Below are 19,391 nucleotides of genomic sequence, written 5' to 3' on the forward strand. Positions count from 1 at the left end.
AATAGAAATTACACTTTGTCCAGCAGAGCATTTCTACCTGTATTGTCAAGTTTTGAAGCTGGGTTTCACAACAACATGAAATCTCTAGATGGCAGGCAGACACTTTCATTAAAATAGTTACTTTTGTGGGAAAATACATTTTCAAAAAGCTGTGTGCCTGGTTGTTACAGAAAAAGTATATCCAGGCCCCACTTTCTTCTTTTGTTGAAGTCAGCAAAGCTTCCCAGACAATCAGTGGTGCAGTCCTGGCATTGGTGCAGATCCTCACTGCTGGGCACTGTGCTGGCCACACATCACCCCAGGGCTGTGTCAGCACAGTGACCTGGCCTGCAGCAGCTGGGGAGACACACACTGTGGGGCCATTATTAACAACATGCATGTGGGGCTTGTTTTGCACCTTTTGAGCATGCTGTGCAGGAGAGCAGCCTTCCTGGGCAGCCACCTGTCTGCAGTGATTTCCCAAAAGTGCCCCGAAATGTATCAGTGCCAGCCTGCTGCATTTTTATTGGAGGACCACCTGTGTTAAGCAGCAGCTGCTTGTCAGTCCTTGGAGTTGTCAGCAGAGAGTGTTTTAACTATATTTGCTGAATATTCTGCCAGTGGGGTTGGCTCAGCTCAGGTAGCACACAGCTCAGGTCCATCTCCCCTGTGCAGATCCCCTTTAACAGAGAACATTGGGACATACCAAACATTCCCAGAGCTTCGTGGTGCTATTTGCTACCAGAGATGCAAAGTGCAGAGCTTGAAACACAGAGACACAGCAAATGTGCCCATGTGGTGTGTATGGTGCCCTGCTGAAGTTTTGCCAAATGCATTGCCCTGAATATCTGTTCTGTTTGCTTGGTCCCTGAGGGACACAGGGATTGTCACCAGCTGCCACCCTCTAATGGTGTGTGGCCCAATGGGACCTGCCAGTGGAAGGATCTCAATAAAGTTTATATGCTTGAATACTTTTTATTGAGGCAGTTAACAGACTGACTCTGCAGGATTTTAGAACAGAATGGAAAAGATCAGTGATGACACAGCTGCTCAGGGACTAGATCTGTAGATTCAGAGACAACAGGGACTGCAACTTTGCCTGTTGTCACCACCAGATAACTAAAGCAAACAAAGCACAAGTGATGGGGTAACAAGCTAAGCAGCCACAAAACATTTTTAGGGTATGAATCAGTCTCATACTGATAGTAGTAGGTCCCCCATTCCCTGTGCTGGAATATCATTCACAACATAGTGACAGCAAAGAACTGTTTGTTTTCATCTGGGCACACTGACATGCTGCAGTGATTAATGACAATTAGATGGCTAAGTACTACTGGCAGGGTCTGCCCCAGCTGGAGACACAGGGATTAGCACAAAATGTGCACTCAAGACACCCAGAGTCAGTCAGAGAAGGAGGCAAACCCCAAAAGGCAGAGCAGTTTTAGAAGGCAGGGGACAGGGGCTATATTGACACCAGCAGTCTGCCCTGGAAAGAGATGCACAAAGGTAAAATAGACAACTTATGCCATCCAAACCCTGGCACTGTGCTGGCTTCTGAGAGTTTATAAACAATTTAATAATATTAAAGTTGATAAGTAAATATTGCCTGCTAAGTGCAGATAATTAATTTCAGCATAATTTATCAGTTTACAGTGTCATTAAGTTAATGTACAGCACTTCCCTAAAGATACAATGTGCTTCATTGTGAATTCAGGTTTTCATTTTACACTACCCTACTCCCTATGCAGCTTACTGTAGATCTCTTGAAAAATCACAAAGTAATGAGCATATTTTAAATGTTAGGCATTTTTCTTTTAGACATCTGGGAATCTCTTCAGTGGCTGGTCACTGGATTGAGTGTGTTTGCACCTATAAGCAGATGCCTTACTGTGTGAAGAAAGGGATTTTAACCAAAATATGTATTTTATGTGGAGTCTTTTAAAATTACTTCTCTTTAATCCTCACATATTTTCCTGGAGAGCTTTGCCTTGGTAGTTTTGTTAGTTTCTGCCTGTTTTGTCTAGCACATTCTTGGTATCTGAAGTAAAAGGGTTCGTGTCTCTTCAAATCCTGTGCTTCACAAACACACTCCACAGTTTAGCTCCAGAATTATTTACATTCAGCACAAACATGAGGGTCTCTTGCTATTGTTGCTGAAAATAATCTGAATAATTTTAAAACTGAGAATAGAGAATGGAGTTTATAGTTAATAAACATAGCAAAAAATATTTAAAATTTCTGTTATGAATGATTTGAGGAAAGAGGAAGAATTGTGTATGATCTCTGACATTTGGTTCTGGGAAGGTTCAGATAAGCACCCAGCTCTTAAGTAAGTTCAAATCAAAGGAATCACCAACAGACCAACAAGTGCTTTCAAAAATTGCATCCTTCACCTTTACATGACTGGGCAAAACTAGGAAATTTGGCCTAAGTAAGTTATTTCTTTGCAGTAAATGGGTGAATTAATTTGCCTTTTACAAAGGCATTGTCTTTCTGAGGTTCTCCATTAAACACTAGAGTAAACACTACTGGACCAAATGCATCAGAGGATCCACAACTCAATCCACAAACACAACCTAAGGAAAAACATTTTCTTTTGTCACTATGACTATAAGGGTTGGAGAAACACACTGTGTCTCATTGTTAGTGAAGTCAATAGGACTGATGTCAATGAGCACAAAGTTATGTTTCAAACAATGTGTGATACATAACTTTCATTTTATATTTGTTTTCTAGAATTTGCTGGGAACTCACAATTTAGGCAGAGTTTTTTATGAGCCAATCAAGGATCGACATGGCAATGTGCTGATAGTTACTGTAAGAGAAGTGGAGAGTCTGTACTCATTTTTTAATGGCAAATGGATGCAGGTATCCAAACTACAAAGCCAGAGGAAATCCCTTTCAACTCCAGAGGAGCCAACAGCATTAGACATCTTGCTTATAACAATCCAGGTAGTGCTTTGCTTCTCTAACTGTGTGTTATTTGCTTTTGTAAAACCTGTGCCAGAGCCCTGATTTTTGGAAGTGTTTTGTAGAATTTCAGGCCTTAGTCCAGTGCCCAATAAAATTAATGGCAAGGCTCCCATTGAGAGCAAAGACTTATATTACTTCCAGTGGGTCTGGGATCAAATCCTTAATATGCAAAATATCCATGACATTCTAAAGAAATGACTTTAAAGTCCTAGCAGAGAATAGTAGTTTCTATCGATTTCGGGAAACCAGGCTATGGAATTTTGTACCAAGGAACATAAAAAAGCTTTAAAATTCTCTGGGATGTTCTTAAGCACCTATACAGACACTTAGAATTTCTACACTCTGTAAGACTTTTCCATCCAACCTTGAAAACTAAATCTCAGTTTTAAACTTTACTCTTCTACTTAATAAACTTGTTCTGTGGGGTTCAGGGCTCCTCAGAGCTGCTAAAAAATCCTTCACTGACCATAACCCCCCTTTAATTTCTGCATCACATGCTCGTAGGCTTGCAATTAGAAAAATGCCAAGGCAGGGACTGATCTCAGAAGCTGCTTGGCACACTCAGCACAGTTACCATCCCTGAGAACCATTATCTCTGAACTCACATTAAACAAAGATAATTTATGTTAAATTCAATACATGTTTTCTGTAGGTAACAACAGTCAATCTCCCTAAAACTGTCTTGCAAAAGACAAGACAAATCCTTAGTCACTTCTTTAGCACTGTCCATGAGATGATGGCTGCTGTGGTTAATTTTTGAATTAGAGGCACTTTCTTGGCCACAGACTCTGCTTTTCATACCGGGAAGTGACGGGCAATCAAAATATATGTTACCAGGTTTTAGGAACGTTAAAAAGTTTCCAAAAGACAATAAAACTTACCTGATCTATGCTAGATTTAACGTATTACAATGTGTTAAAGGTGCAGAAAATTGTCAATCTGGGCAAAAGTTTTATATTAGGAAAAGCAAAATACAGGCCTGATCAGATTTCCACAGAGATCCAAGTGGAAAATATGTTCCCCTAATGGTTTACACATTCCTATCTAATGCCCACCCTTTCTTCTATTACTCTTTAATCATCAAGTGGGTATTTTGTTCATGAAGTGCTTGTGAAAATGAGGGTCTAATTGCACTGGTCAGAGCCAAGCATAGCACTGGCAGATAATCTGATGGTTCCAAGAGTAAAGGCATCGGGCCAGGTGTCTTAATCCTCACCCACTGCAGAAGCACACATTTCTCAGGATGGATGGCAGCAGGCATCATTTTTCAGGTAGTTTTGGAGAGCTGCTATAATGGCTCTAAAAGTGTCTCCTGGCTTCAGCAAATTCACCATCAATACTAATTTCTTCTAAGCTCTATTTGTTGATCAAGATATTTGTTCAGAAAACGCTGCCACTAATTCAATTTTGCAAACTACCAAGCCCCATGCTGACAGGGATCTTCCTGTTGACAGCAGGTGACACAGACCAGGTTTTGGAGAGCTGTGGGCTGGGATCTCCTTGGGGACACTCCTGGCTCCTGCAGCCCTTTTCTCCCAGCTCTTCCCAGCACTGCTCTGCTCCCTCTGTGTAGCCACGAACCAAAACCTGAACCAGGGACTGCTGGGCTGAAAAACAACTGCTCCTTTGCCCAAGTTGTTTTTCAGAAGAATCAGTTCCCTGACCGGGCTCACCACTGAAATGATCAGACAGGAGGCAGAGCTGTGGGTTATTTAAGCCAGTTTAAACACCAGAGTTGCAGAAGACTGAAACCTCAGGTGTCAGAGCCAATTCCTGCATGACATTGGGACCTTAGAGATCCTGTGTATGGCTTTAAGTGAGGACTTGTCCAAGTGCACCCAAACTACCAGAGATTATTCATATTCTTAAGCATGTGCTTAAATGCTTTTTGAATTGGGAACAACGGCTGTAAAAACATTTGTTGCCTTTTGCTCCGAAACTCTTCTGCTTATGTGGAAAAAAATACGAGATTTTAATGTAGGACTGTTTCCCTTAAAACAGGACATACTTTCCTATCACAAACGAAGTCAGCAGCGCCTCCCTCCTGGCTTGTATCTGGGTTACCTTAAACTCTGCAGCTCTGTGGATCAGATCAAAGTGCTCGTGCTGCAGAAGCTGCCCAATGTCCTGTGTCACGTCAAAATCCGAGACAACGGCAACGTCTCCAAGTAAGTGAGTACACAGAACACAGAGAGAACAGTTGTTTTCAGTTTGAAACAACTGGTAAATGATAAATTTATAAATGTTAATGCCGAGGCAATTCTGCCATTGCAGCAGCACGGTTTGGCTCTGGTGTGTGGAAGGGTTTGGCCCTGGTGTGTGGCAGAAGGGTTTGGCTCTGGTGTGTGGCAGAAGGGTTTGGCCCTGGTGTGTGGCAGAAGGGTTTGGCCCTGGTGTGAGCCACCCCAGAGAGCCCTGCTGAGCTCAGCAGGTGCACCTGGATTTCCCAGCAGACTGAGGACCTACCCAGAACACATGGATAGGGGCCCATTGGTTTCTAAGGATGGTATTCCATGGTTATTCCAGTTCTGCTCAGGGTAATGACCTGTTCAGAAGATTGTAGCCTGCAGCCCTGACTATGGGGTGTTGGTGTGGGGAATTTTTCTGTTGATTCTCTTATGTGATATCTGTTTTTTTCAAGCTAAACCACAGCAAACACACAGCAATTGAAAACCATGTTTATAAATGCAAACACCCAGCACACTGCTGTGTTCTGGAAAAGCCATTTTCCCCTTGTCCACTGCTTCCCTCACCCATTGGCAAGGGCCCTGTTTGTACTGCCTGGTCCTTGCCTAGTGGGCAACACATTTTATTGAGCTTTTTCTGGAGCTTTTTAATCCCACATCATTTCAGCAACCAGCTGAGAATTTTGCTTGAGGAAAAAGGAACTGGATATTTACATAGATAAAAAGGATATCCAGAATGTAGTAGTGAATGCTAACAACAATGTTGGAAGGAACATAAAGGCTAAGGCTTCAGAATTTATAACAATCCCAACTCTTAAAGTTTAAGATCAGATCTTTATTTAGCAGTGATTATACCACAACTATTGCTTGTCTTGTAGTGGGGTTTCCTGTACATTCTTTTTTTTTTTTTTAATGTTTGATGCTGGCTGCTATTCAAGACTGAATTAGGGATTGGATCCAGAACTATGATTCCCATGTTTATCAGGTCTCAAATGGAGACATGTGGAGGAAAGCAGGAAGTTCTTTGGTTGCCATGAGTAGAAGACAGTCCTTCACAAAGATCAAACTTCCTGCTAGTTGTAACAATTTCTAATGCATGTTTTTTAAAATATTGTGGTAGGTAGGGAATGAAAAATGTCAAAGAGAAAAACTGAAGTGAGAAGACTTACTAAAGGTTTTCAAAGGCAGTTGGACTTCAGAGGAATGTTCAGCCTGATGTACATGTGTTAGAAAAATAAAACTTTTCAAAGTCCAATCAAGATTGCACAAGTTTAGAATGTTTTGGTATATGAGGATTAAATGATCAACAGATCCCAAATGCACATACACCGAATTCCTGCTTGTGCATTGAACTGTTGTTATATTTCTAATTTTAACTTGACTCAACATACAGAGATGAGTGGGAATGGATCCAAACACTTTCTGGCTCAGAATCCGTGGAAAGTATGGATCATGCTTCAGACTGCCCTGCTCAATTGTTCTTGTATGAGCTCCAGACTGCAGTGAAAGCTCTCCTCAAACAGATCAATCTACCTCTGCATCAGGTACTGGCCTTTGTGGGATTTATCACCTTTTAAAAACCCCATTCCTAAGAAGCAACAAAAAGCTACAAACTGTGCCACTGAAAAGTAGGGATTCAGTGTCAGGGTTGCAAGAAAAGCAAAGCAGAGAAGTTTTATATTCCATTATTCCAAGGGGAAACATCTTCAGTAAAACAGTTCTTGTCCTGGACATGCAAACATTCAAGGATTAAGAGACAAATTTCAACTACCTGCTATTTTTTTTCATCTTTTAGCTTATTTGTGCAACTTCAGGCAGGTGCAAATAAGCACATTTACATGAAAGTAGTCGTTTTGAGCACCTTTACCAAGCTGACAAAGAAAAAGAGGCATTTTTGCAGGCAAGTACAGCAAGTGACTGTTTTCTGAGAGTGTTTCTGTTTCGAGTGAGGCTTTAGGAATGGCCTGGTAAAGAAAGAGAATTTTGCTGTTCTTTTGCACACAGATGAATGTACCCCTTCTAAAACACAAAGTCCCAGACCTCCAGATTGCTGTGGGTGAGGAGAGGTGTCTGGCTTCTGGCTTTACATTTAGGTACAAGAAATGCATATGTGAATAAATAAAGTCAGGGAGAGTAATCTACGATGTGAAAGATCCATGAAAAAATAAGCTAAGAAGTTTGTTTCTTGTTTACATGAATTCCATTTTATTTTGGTCTGCAAGGGTAAAGAGGTCTTAAAGTAGAAGTAAATCATCTTTATATTCACTTCAAGGTCTGTTTGTGCAGCTAGAAAGATGTGGTCTTAAAATAAATTAATCTGGTTCTACATTTCTTGATTTTGAAAGGTTTAGGCTTTGCTTTTAAAAAGGAATCCATCAGTGCTTCACCTTCTAGCCTGGGAAGAGCCAAGTAAGACTCAAGTAAATCCAAAATTAAGACAGATGGTGTGCTGCCTTGTGGTCAGTCACTCTAATTCAATAGGGCTCTGTACAGGTCTCTATGTTATTGCATTTGCTTGGAGGTTATACCTTTTGTGCAACTTTTCTTTTACAGTTAGGGAATAAACTATCGAAATCATAGTGCAACATGTTCCTGAGGCTGCAGCTCAGCCAAGCATCTGAGCTCATCCATTGTGCCTGAGAGATAGACATCAGCATGACCTTGCAGTTAAACACAGATGCAAATGGCCTGATGGCTCAGCACCAAATTTTTATGTTAATGAGTTGCATTTTTAATTCCACGGATTTATTTATGTATTTTTATTATTTTTGTGGTAACCAGGAGCAGGGACAGTGGCACTGGGGCACAGCCAGGGCAGAAGGCAGTTCTGCAATAGCAGCTCTGAGCAGCCTCAGGCCACTTCTGCCTGGGCCATTTTCTCTTGCTGCAGCACTTGTTAAACCTTCTCAGTGCTGTGTTGAGGGAGAGCTGCATATTTCTCTTAACCAACCCTAAATTGAATCTTAAAGGTTTTTAATTGAATCCATTTTCATGTTTTCACATAATTATGCAATCATAATCTTGAAAAGCACATGGCATGTGATCATTTTCTGCCTAATAAGAAACATAAATGTTGTTTTCAGGGGGGCTGTGCCTGTGTGTGTTGTTTTAATGTGGAACATTGCAGCTTTAAATCTTTATTTTATGTAGTGACATGAACCCACATTTAGCCACCACCACCACCACCCCCCCCCACCCCGCCCCAAATATTTACGTTTTATAAAAATTCCGAGCTTGATGTTGTGCAAATTTTCTTTAATGTTTTATATCATTTGGGGTGTTGTTTATATAAGTGCCATGTTGTAATTCTCTCCTATTCCTTCCCCCGCGCGTGTCCCTGTACAGGCTAAGCACTTCCGTCTGTACACACAGGAGGTGTTGGAACTGGGTCACAATGTCTCCTTTCTTCTCCTGCTCCCCGCCTCAGACGACGTCTGCACTGCCCCAGGACAGAATAATCCTTACACCCCACACTCAGGATTTCTTAACCTCCCTCTTCAGATGTTTGAACTCGGTATAGTAGCTTGCTTCACCTAGAAATATTAACCCAGTCTCCTTATAATAAAATCACAAAGTTGTATCTGTTTTCCCCCTTGTCCCAGTGGAGAGTCAATAAATCACATGATGGCTTTGGCAACAACGCTCCCTATAACGGTGTGCGAGTTACAGAGGGAGCAGGGCGCTTAAAGCATTCACTGTAGCCATCGTTATTGAAATGCAAAGCAGACAGCAAGGCCCACAGTTATCCACTATGTGTCTATAAGCTCCTTTGCAAGATGATGTTCTTTCAAACACAGAACCGAGAGAAATTACACATGACACAGCAAGGCTGGAGCGTGACAGGAGATGGAAAAATCATCTCTCTGCATTGTCACAAGGATAATCGCTGCTTCTGTGACAGGGATTTCTGCAGATCCTGATTGCAGATGGTCCTACTCAAGGGCTGACTCCTTCACAGCTTTGTGAAAGGTCTGAATAGATTTTCCCATGTGAGAGGCATCTTTTTCCTTTTGATACCTGGAAAAATGCAGGAGACTGTCCTATTGCTGTGGTGCAGCCAAAGCCTGTTGTGAAAAATGCCAAAGCACTGGACTTGAATCTCTTTCTTTGGAGAGCACATCTTGTGCTGTAGCAGATTCAGCTCTCTTCTTCCACTGCATTGCTGACTGGGCAAGAATTCCCCAAAACAGAGTTTTCCAGCTGTTTCACAGAAGGCATAAGATGCTTTAGCTTCAAGGTACTCTATTTCTCATTTCTTCTTCTTTGGTCCACAGAGAAAAGAAAAGGTTCCACATAAAAGCAGCTCATAAAGACTTAACAGTTCTTATTAGAAAGAATATTAAAATGTGGGGGCTGCTGAGCCTTACACATCAGTCTGCTCAGTTTCCTTCTGGCCTGTAAAACTGGGGATCTTTCTTTCCTCTGCCTTGGAGAAGAGTGAAAGATATGAGCCAAAACTGATCGACTCAGTACACCAGGAGCCACAGCAGGAGAGGTCTTAGTGGGGCTGTGTCCCTAGTGATGTCCTTCTCAGGTGTTTATGTGACACCATTACCTTCCCATCTTCTGTGTATCAGTGCCAAGTGCTGCTCAAATCACTTATGTAGGAGATTAGATATTAATGGAGTGTCTTGCCTTGCCTGTGTTTCTGCAGTCACAACTCATCCATGAGCTACCATCACCCAGCAACACAAATTGCATTTGGATCAGGCAGGAGTACAGCACTGGGTTGATGCCACAGCAGCCACAGCACACTGTGGTGCCCATGACAGCTCTGGGGTTCTGCTGCCCCTGGGAGGACAGATGCCAGCTGAGCTGCCATACAATTATGAGTGGAACAGCCACACAATACATGGTGTAGCCTGCCAAGGAAAATTACCCCTTCAAAGGAAAGCTAATGTAATTGAATGAGAAGAGTTAGCTCAGTGCTTTGGGTCATACAGCCATGGCTGAAGTGCCCTAAAGCCAGACTTTTATCCTCAGATGTGCCACCCTGAAGCCTGTTGGCCTCTGAGTACAGAGCACATCATTTCTCCTGGTGAGAGGGGCCTGCTGCCTTGCTGTGCAAATTAATGCACAGAGCATATTAATCTCTGATGCACATAATCTCCTCACTAGAGGTTGTGCAGACTATTTGACTCTCATTAGGTGGGACAGGCCAGGGGAAGGAGTGCCTCTCATTTCAGGGACACAGCCTGCATGGGTCTGACAAATCAATAGAGCCTGCATGGGATGGTGTGGCACTGGCAAATATGCAACAGCCATCTCCTAAAAGGCATTCCTGGTGCAGCCCTCTCTGTTCAGCAACATTGCTGCAGTGGGAAAGCAGTTCATGGTGGAGAAAACAGTATGGAAAGCTGAATTTTACTTTTGAGTATTTTTTTTAAGTAAGCAATCCTCTGGCCAAAGGCAGATGACATTTCAATACGACTTATTATATATGTATCCCTGATGTTCTATAAAGTGACTGTGATTCACATCTCAAATATTAGAAGCTTCCATTCCCCATTAGCTGGTGGCTACCAACTATATAATTGCATAACCACAAAAGACTACGTTGAAGTAACATTTGTTAAAGTAACATTAAAGGGTCTGACTTAAAACCACAAAGGCTCAAAACTTCAGCACTGGAGCCGAAACCGCAGCTGTAATTCACTCAGGAGTCCACCACATATGGCATATGTACTGGAAGACCACACACTATTCACACTGGATCCCTGCAATATCTAGGCATTGCTGAAACCAGAAGGTAGAATTCATTCTTTCACTCTTTTTCGTGAGATTTCTATATTCAGATTAGGCCTTTGTTGTTAATGCTAAAAATGTGATTGGATCTCTAAGTTCAACAAATTTTTCTCAATTATTCTAATCATGTTCTCAGTTATTCTAATCATGTTGTCTAGTTGTGTTTTTTGTAAGGGATAAGTAGGCATGGGACACTGTTTTCTTTTTTTTCTTTTTTTCTTTTTTTTTTTTTTTTATATTTCTGATGAGAAGAATATATGCATTTAATACCTGGAACACCCTGAAAAATGTCCTGCCCCAGTCCAGGAGAGCAGCAGCAGTAAATCCGACTGGCACTCGCTGCTCTAACAAGATCTTGCTGTATGTTTGCATTTGCTGCAGCACCAATGAATGGAGAAGTATTTCTGAAAACTTGCTCTCCCTCAGCAAGTTTCAGTATGTCTGCACTGCCATTTGGAGAGGTAACTGCTCAGTTTTGCCTGAGCAGTGGCAGGTTCTGGAATAATGTAGCTTTAACACACCAGGTAAATTAATATTTGCAAAGCTCCATGGCACTGTAGCTGTTCTGTCTCTGCTACCTCTGGTACAGTTTGGATAGTTCTGTGCTGCTCTAAAGTCAAATTACACAAAGCAGGAGGTCATGTCTGAACTCTCTGTGTTACCCTTCTGCAGGACAGTTCAGAGGATGATGTGTGATAACACCTAAAATAGTTTTAATTGTTTCCCCCAAACTCTGATATCACTGCAATGTTTTTCCTGCTGAGTCATTTACATTGAAGTTCCTGATTTAAGCCAGCATAGCCCAAGAGAAAGCTATCAGCCTTCAAAATAATCCTTTCATTCTGAAACACTCAATTAAAAAGAAATAAAATATGAGTTTCATTTTCCAGTCATGTCACTACTTTCTTGATAAAAGAAATGATGAGCTATAAAAGCCTCAGGAATAGCCTTTCTGATTAAAGCTATCAAGGGAAAGATAGCCTCTGGAGCTACATCCTAAGGACCTGATTATCCCTTCACTTAGATATAATTAGAAATTACTCTTTTGAAATCAGTGAAGTTACAGACTAAATCCAGTGTAAATGAGAGAAGAACTAAAGCCTGGATTATTTATTTCTAGCTTAAAGAAACCCATCCAGAGTTAGCTACTATATTGAATAAAATTTGTGTTCTGCAAGCTAAGGATTTCATATTTCATAACCAGAATGTAACAATTTTCCTTTGCACTTGGTCTTTTCACAGTTCATTTTTGCTGCTACAAGGAAAAATTTATAAGCCTATATTGCCGCCTTTCTGCTGTCATAGAGCTGGACTCTCTGAAAACCCAGCAGTCCCTGAGGGAAGCAATTTCAGACAGTGAAGTCGCTGCAGCCAAACAAAGACACCAGCAAGTTATAGACTACATACAGGTAATAGTCTGTTTCTGACTATTCCAAGGAGATTTTAAGGTGGCTTTCTTAAAAATTGCATGGGGCTGTAATTTGAAATCTAAATGGAGAATTATTCACAGACATCATAAAAAGAGCAGTTGTATCAAAAGTGCAATTCTGTTTTTATGAAATTCAAACCCAGAACATGCTTTCCTTAGTTGTTGCTTTTATAGAAGGATTTTTATGGGTAAAATCAAATGACAGTTATACTAGACTGTTATAAAGAAATGTGTCAGCCTGCTTGTAAAACTCCCTCCCATCTAACGTGAGGTAAGCTAGCACCATGTCTGGGCACTCATTTGTGTAAGAGTTTTTCTTTGTCTGGATGAAATGGGGACATTTTTCACCGCGATAATGTGGCAATTAAAAAAAATTAAAACGAAAATTCAGACTAGGTTGTGGAGACAATCTCCACCAACAATATCACACTCAGGAATACAGCTCTGCATTTCAGATGTCAAGCTGGCCCCAAAAGCAGCTGTGAGCCTGGCCAGCACCATGCAGTGGCACTGCTCCAGGCCCCCAGTGCAGGATGATCACCAGTGTTACCATACTTGTCCAATTTGTTTATTCTCTGTCCTTCATCCTGAATTTCCTCTACTGTTCCCAAATCAAGACTTTACCTACTCGACTCAGGGTCTTTGAACTACACTCTGTTGTGCAGCACAGCAAAGCCTGTCCTTTTGCAAACTATTTTGGCAATTGGTTATTTATAGATAAAGCTCATGACTTTTGCAAAGTATATCTATGGGCACGGTTGACTGTCTTTCAATAAAGAGATGCAAATAACTTTACAGCTCTATATTCTTAATATTCAAGCAATCTTCTGTTGGAATAGGGGCCAAGACACCATTTATCCCACTGACAAGATGTTTGGCCCTCCATAGTTATGAACAAAAGGATAATATTTCTATTTCTCTTTGTTCTGCATTCAGACTCCCTTTGCCTTGTCCAGTTTTGGCAAACTGCAGCAGAGCAGAGAGGGAAGATCCATTTTACTTTCACTCTCACTCACCTCCCATTCTCACACTCAGAAAATCTAGCTTTCTTTCAGACTGCAGAAGAATTAGGAAAATTTTTATCCTTCACATCAAATCCAAGCATTTGTATATTAATATACAGGTGCTGTATAGACAATTCTGTGTTCCTCTTCTCCAAAGTGTTTGAATCACATATCTATGCTGGGAAAATATGGGAGAACATTTTCAACTACCCTGTTTTGTGGTGAATTATTGTGACAGTGCATTAGGCTTGTCAGGTTTCCTCTCAAATGAAAACCAGCTGTATTCCACCTATTGGCAAAAATATCTCTGCCCACCACATACCACAATCTTCAGTGGTGACCACGAAACCACAAGAGCATTTGTGTGATCCCAGATCTAAGACAGTGTTGAAGTCACTACACAAACCAAACATTGTAAAGAGCAAGGGAGTCTATATAAATGCAGTTCTGAAAAGGAGTCAGAGGGCAACTGAAAAGTAAAAATTATAAAAAAAAAAAAAAAAAAAACCAACCAGTATACAAGGTACTTGGAGTCTTTACCAGAATGTTAGAAAGGAAAGAAATCTACAGACATTGAAACTAAAACTGAATTAAGCTGTAATTTATATAATGTAATGCTTCAAATGCTCCTAAATTGTAAAAGAACCACAATTCATTACAATGTCCTGAAGAAGAGCATCAGGTGAAAACCCAACAGGATTTGCATTTTAATAAACTGCATGCAGGGTGGTTCTTGTTTGGGGTTGAGGGAGGATCACAGAAAGGATGTATAAAATCTTCAAATAGGTGAGATGTTTGCTAACTGGAATTCTCTTCATGGAGCTACACTGAAGTCTTGAAATTATGCAGGATTATGAATTAATCTCTGAACCATTTGCTATTCCTATTGATGTATATTCTTAGTTCAGATTAACTCAGTGGCATGGCTTACACTGACATCATTGGAGTCAGGATTTCACCTTTACATAAAAATGGCCATACTAGGTCAAAACCAAGATCCTTCTGCCCAGCTATCCTGCCTCCAACACAGCTCATCAGGAACTACCCCAGCAAATCTGGCATCTACAACATCCCCTGGGAGTAAATTTCACACTTGGAATATGCATTTTGTGAAGTATCTCCAGCTAAGAGAAGTCATCTTCAAATATCAGTCTGCATCCCTCTGTGACTCTCTGATCCCTTGTCACTCCCCTATCAGACAATTGCACTGCACAAAGTACCCCTCAATTTGCCTCTCTATTACTGACCTAGAACTCCCACTGCATTCTTGCAGAATGTAACTGGTGTAACTGCAAAGCAGCTTCTCTCAAACACTGCAATATTAATAGGAAAGCCCACTTGAAATTCAGAACCTTCTATAGGAGAAGTGCAGGGAACTTCTAGAAAGGGCACTGCAGCAGGAGGGTATTTACTCACAGCTACTGCCATTTGATGGTTGCAACATTTGCTCAGCCATCAAAGATCTTGAATGGCTTGAAGATGATGTTTAAAGATGTTGAAAGTGCTCCATTATCAAAAGACTCTTCAGACCCACATTAAACAGTACCTTTTCTCTCTGCAGAGATGCTTAAACCTACATCCTGCTATTGATTTAGGCACTTGTCTCTTATTGCCATCAACAGGCATGTCTTAGAACTGCTTTTCTGTAGATTTATACTTTTAAAATGTATGCAGACTAAAATGGTAAGGGAGAAAGGGCAGTTCAGCTCCTAGCTGTGCTTCTGCCCTCCATTTATGTACCCACACGTATGCATATTCTTTGTTAAAAACTAGGTCTGACCTGAGCAATTGCTTTGACCTGGGTTTGCAAAGATGCTCCAGAAGTCTCACTTTTATTCCAATAGAGAATCAAACCAACTTCCAGGTGTGCTACAAACTGATCAATTTTTTATTCCATCAAAATAAAATTTTCATGTTCTTTCCATGTCAGACTTTAGGTCTGGATTCACCCCTCCTAACTAGATATTCTTAACTGAGGAACCTCTTAACCAAAATCATTTCAGACCACCTCAATCTGAATGTTCTTTTGGGGGATCCTGCTGCTGTCTCTTGGCAGTGACTACAGACTTACTTGGGCACTTGAAAAAAATACAGACTTAGGTAAAATTAATACTCAGACTGAACTGTATTTTGTCACTATTGTTTTCTCCACAGCAAATTGATGAGATCTGGAGGGACATGAGATGGATCACAGAAGCACTGCAGTATGCAAGATACAAGCAGCCAGCAGCAGGCCTGCCCATAAAGAAGTTTGTGGATCTTTCAGAAGAACAGTCTCAGAAGAAAATGAGCTCCACCTCTTCACATCTAGATTGTCTTCCTTCACCTCCCTCTTCCCCTGAGCCTAGAATCCAGAGGAGAAAAGCTGTGAGTGGTAAGAAAACTTTTCTTTGTTCACCAAGCACTCTTTGAACACACTTTTAATTATAACAGTTCTTGCATGTCTTTTTATAAAAGGAGTAAATTTTTTCACACAACTCTCAAGGTTTTTAACACTCATTTTATCAATCATTTGCCACTCAGTATCCTGAGATCCTTCTATAATCTTTACAGTCATTTTTTATTTTCAGCTACTCAGAATAACTGCTCATCATCAGCCAACTCTGTCACCTCACTGTTCCAGATCATTTAATGAACAGGTTGGAAGGGACAAGTGCTATCACTGGCTTCTCCATGATGTCCAGAATTCCAGTAAAATTCATCCATGATGAAAGCTGCCTGCTTCATTTGTTGCCTACACCAACAATCTGCTATTTTATATAGAGGGAGCTTTCTCTTTGTCCCAATTACAGCTGCAGAGCCTGTGGTAAAGAACATTACCAAAAGCTCTTCAGAGCTCTGACAATGGCTGTGTATTAATTGTGAACACGTTCAGAGTTTTGTTAGACTGATGAGACACGAGTTGCTAGCAAAAGCTACTGACCCGTTCTCATCACTCATGTACCTATTATTCTTTCCCACAGTTTTCATTAATTTTACAGCATCTAACACAGATTTTTCATTAGTTTCCATTTGCCACCTTCTGTTTCTCTGGTATTACACTGAGTGTTCCTCTGCTCTGCAGCAATTATTTCTTATGTCTCTCTTGCTTTGTTTTGATAGAACAAATTTTAGTGCCAGTAGTCCAGTTTAACAGCTGTTCTCACACACCTCTCAGGGTTCTCAGTGTTTTAGGCAAGCATTTTAAATTACACAAATTACACTAATAAGTACACACCTCACTTACCATTATTACTTCTCTGCATAGCCAGAAAATTAAACTGATGAAAGAAATGGATCACAACAAATAAAGATGAAGTAAGGGGAACAGCAACACCTATTTTGCTAACAAAGTAAGGATTTTGAAGGAAAAAAATAAACCATCATTCTGCTATCTTTAAGCAACAAGTAAATGAAACAGTAAAAACAAAAGCAACAGATGCTGCATTAAACAACTGTCTTGACCATTATAGTATTAATATTTTGGGGGTTTTTCAAATTGGCAGTTTTATACAGTTAAGGAGAATGAATAAATCTATTCAGATTAGATTTCATGAGGTTAAAAGGAAGCTGAAGAGGCTGGTGTTTTGCTCCACTCCATTATACTGTGGTGTTCTTTCTCAGCACTCCTCCCTGTGCTGTTTTTCCCTTGTATTACAGACCATGAATGCAGAATAATCCTTGGCTCTGGCACAGTGGGAAATGCAGCATTATCTTGTCCTGCACACCCTGGATTCATTAGTGCTGGGCTCTATGGCAATTTGCATGAGCTCCAAGTGAGCAGCCAGCACTATATAAAATCAATGTTTAATTCCTGGAATCTAAAATAAACTATCCAGGGCAATGGAGCATCAATCTGTTCTATCACACATGCCACTATTTGTTATCTTATTGATCCTCCTGCAGCCAAAAGACAGCAGCAATTTCAGTGCCAGTGTGGGACTTGGTTCACAAATTTACTTTTTGAATTAGTGTGCCTGTTTTGGATTTGAACACACAATGCACCTGATGGCCAAAAGGGCAGGTTTTATTTATCAACCTCCATGTTGTGCCTTGAGCCTCTTAGAGTTGCACCCTGCTCACCATTACAGAGATATAAATCTACAGTAATTTAACTGGCATATTTAATAAAAACAGAACCTGGATTAGAGATTTTTTCTCTCACAAATCACCATGTCTATGAAATTTAGTAGACAAGCAAGATATAAGGAAATACCCTCTCAAAACTTCATCCCGATTAGAATTATTTTTTTCCCTGCCTTTAACATTAAAAATTAATTCTTTCTGGTTTTTCTAATCCTGCCACCACCTGTCTACCACATCTGTAACTCCTCCCTGATAAATCCTCCCTGACTGCCTTTGCTGTCACCTCGGCCCGTGGCAATTCCACTGAGGAAACACACATTCACTTCCAGCACTGGAGATGTAAAATTAAAACAAAAACCACATAAATGCCAGTCAGGCCATTCTCTGCTGAGCTTGTCTCCCCTTGCAGACTCGCAGCCCTGCTCGGATGAAGAAGGCTGCTCCGAGGTTTTCCTCCCCACCGACAGCGACTACGACTCCAGCGACACGCTGAGCCCAAGGGAGCCAGAGCTGCTCTGCTCCTCCTCCTCCCAGGACATCTCCCAGGACATCTCCCAGGACATCTCCCAGGACATCTCCCAGCAGGCTGGCTCTGGCCTGGGGGGCAGTGCACCCAACGTGCTCCAAGCCCACGATGTGAAGCCCAGCCTGGCGCTGAGGGAAAGCCTGACAGAGTGCGGGGCCTTGGACACCAGTGCTGAGTGCTGCACAGAGCAGATGAGCAGTCTGACAATGGCAGGGCTTACACCCAAAAGCACGGACAAGTCCTCCAGCTCTAAGCAGCCACTGGGCTTTTTAGGGAAGAAAAGGTTGGGGAAACACCAACATTACAACTACTTCAGCCGGCAGCACCGCTGGCTGCGCGTGCACAGCGAGACCCAGGCGGGCTCCCTGTCAGAAGGGATCTACACCCAGCACCTCATGAGATCTCCAGACTTGTCTCAAGAACCTACCTCCAGAGAGCAGGGGAAGATGCCCATCCATGGGTCTGAGAGCACTTTGGTACCTCACACACCCAGCCTTTCAGAGCATGGGAAAGGCAAGGATGAGGAACCAAGGCAGGATGTCCACGTGGAGCCCTATGGAACAACATTTCTGGGTGAAGAGGGCAAGTCCTGGGTGATGAGCACAGAGTCTGTAGAACACACAGATGTGCACAGTGCTATGCAACAGACCACGGGTCCAGAGGAGCAGTTGGGTTCCCCAGAAGTTTTCAGCAGCACCCTCTAACCCCAGAATCCTGCTCTGCTTCCCATCACTCCACGTGAGATATGAGTGTTGTGATCACAAAGGCCATACTTCCAAAACCATTGGTAAAAATTCAGCTCCTGAAATGGCAACTTGTGCCACTCTAAAGAATCCTAATCTTTTGACTTCATCACATCTGTCATGAAGTGAGCATTATTATTACTGGTATCTGCAGCTTTGCAGGTAGAGTCATAACAGTCACCACATAACAATGTGCAGTTGAGTAATCAGGTTTTGCAGGTCTTTTCATTTCCATGTTTCTCTGAGCATGCAAAATTCTAAGCATGAGTGGTTCTGCCTGCAAGTTAGCAGAAGTTATAACATCCTTGGTGTCCTTATGTTAGGACATATGTTTCCCACCATATCCTGCATTTTATCTACTTTTCAGCTTTTCTTGAATGGTTTTAGGTTGGATATAAGTGAAATGCTAACTGGTCTAGTAACACAAATAACCCAGAGTTTCTAGCCACTTAAAGAAATGAAAATTCTTTCAATATTTAGAAAATGTAATCAACACCATCTCTGAATGCTGTCAGAGCCTGACATAATTATTGCAATTGTTTTGTCAGGAGCTTAGATTTCAAATTATTTAAGTAGCAAGTTGTTTTAAAAGCTCAGGAGATGAACCTTTGAGGTCAAGAGCAGGCAGAATGAGGCCAGGTTCTAGACAAATAATATGCAGGGTCTATGTAAGATTGAAGCAAAGTTTTTCTTCTCCCCACCACACAAGAGCACATTTTGTTGTGTCAGCATCCCTCTCAC

At 41.4% G+C, this 19,391-nt stretch overlaps 1 protein-coding gene across 1 annotated transcript in view; it reads left to right on the forward strand.

The window, feature by feature from the left end:
- The window catches only part of ANKFN1 (ankyrin repeat and fibronectin type III domain containing 1), a gene marked incomplete at its 5' end in the record, with an annotated part of 56,462 nt that extends 37,713 nt beyond the window's left edge, over nt 1-18,749 (forward strand). The window contains 7 exons of the mRNA XM_079323602.1: nt 2,716-2,931; nt 4,954-5,120; nt 6,532-6,682; nt 8,484-8,652; nt 12,126-12,292; nt 15,471-15,690; nt 17,791-18,749. Of these exons, the coding sequence (XP_079179728.1) occupies nt 2,716-2,931; nt 4,954-5,120; nt 6,532-6,682; nt 8,484-8,652; nt 12,126-12,292; nt 15,471-15,690; nt 17,791-18,611 (1,911 nt within the window). The 3' untranslated portion in view covers nt 18,612-18,749. The remainder of the gene's footprint in view (nt 1-2,715; nt 2,932-4,953; nt 5,121-6,531; nt 6,683-8,483; nt 8,653-12,125; nt 12,293-15,470; nt 15,691-17,790) is intronic.
- Between the last annotated feature and the right edge of the window lie 642 nt (nt 18,750-19,391).

Source organism: Erithacus rubecula, assembly GCF_903797595.1.
Source record: "Erithacus rubecula genome assembly, chromosome: 20".
NCBI classification, from domain to species: domain Eukaryota; kingdom Metazoa; phylum Chordata; class Aves; order Passeriformes; family Muscicapidae; genus Erithacus; species Erithacus rubecula.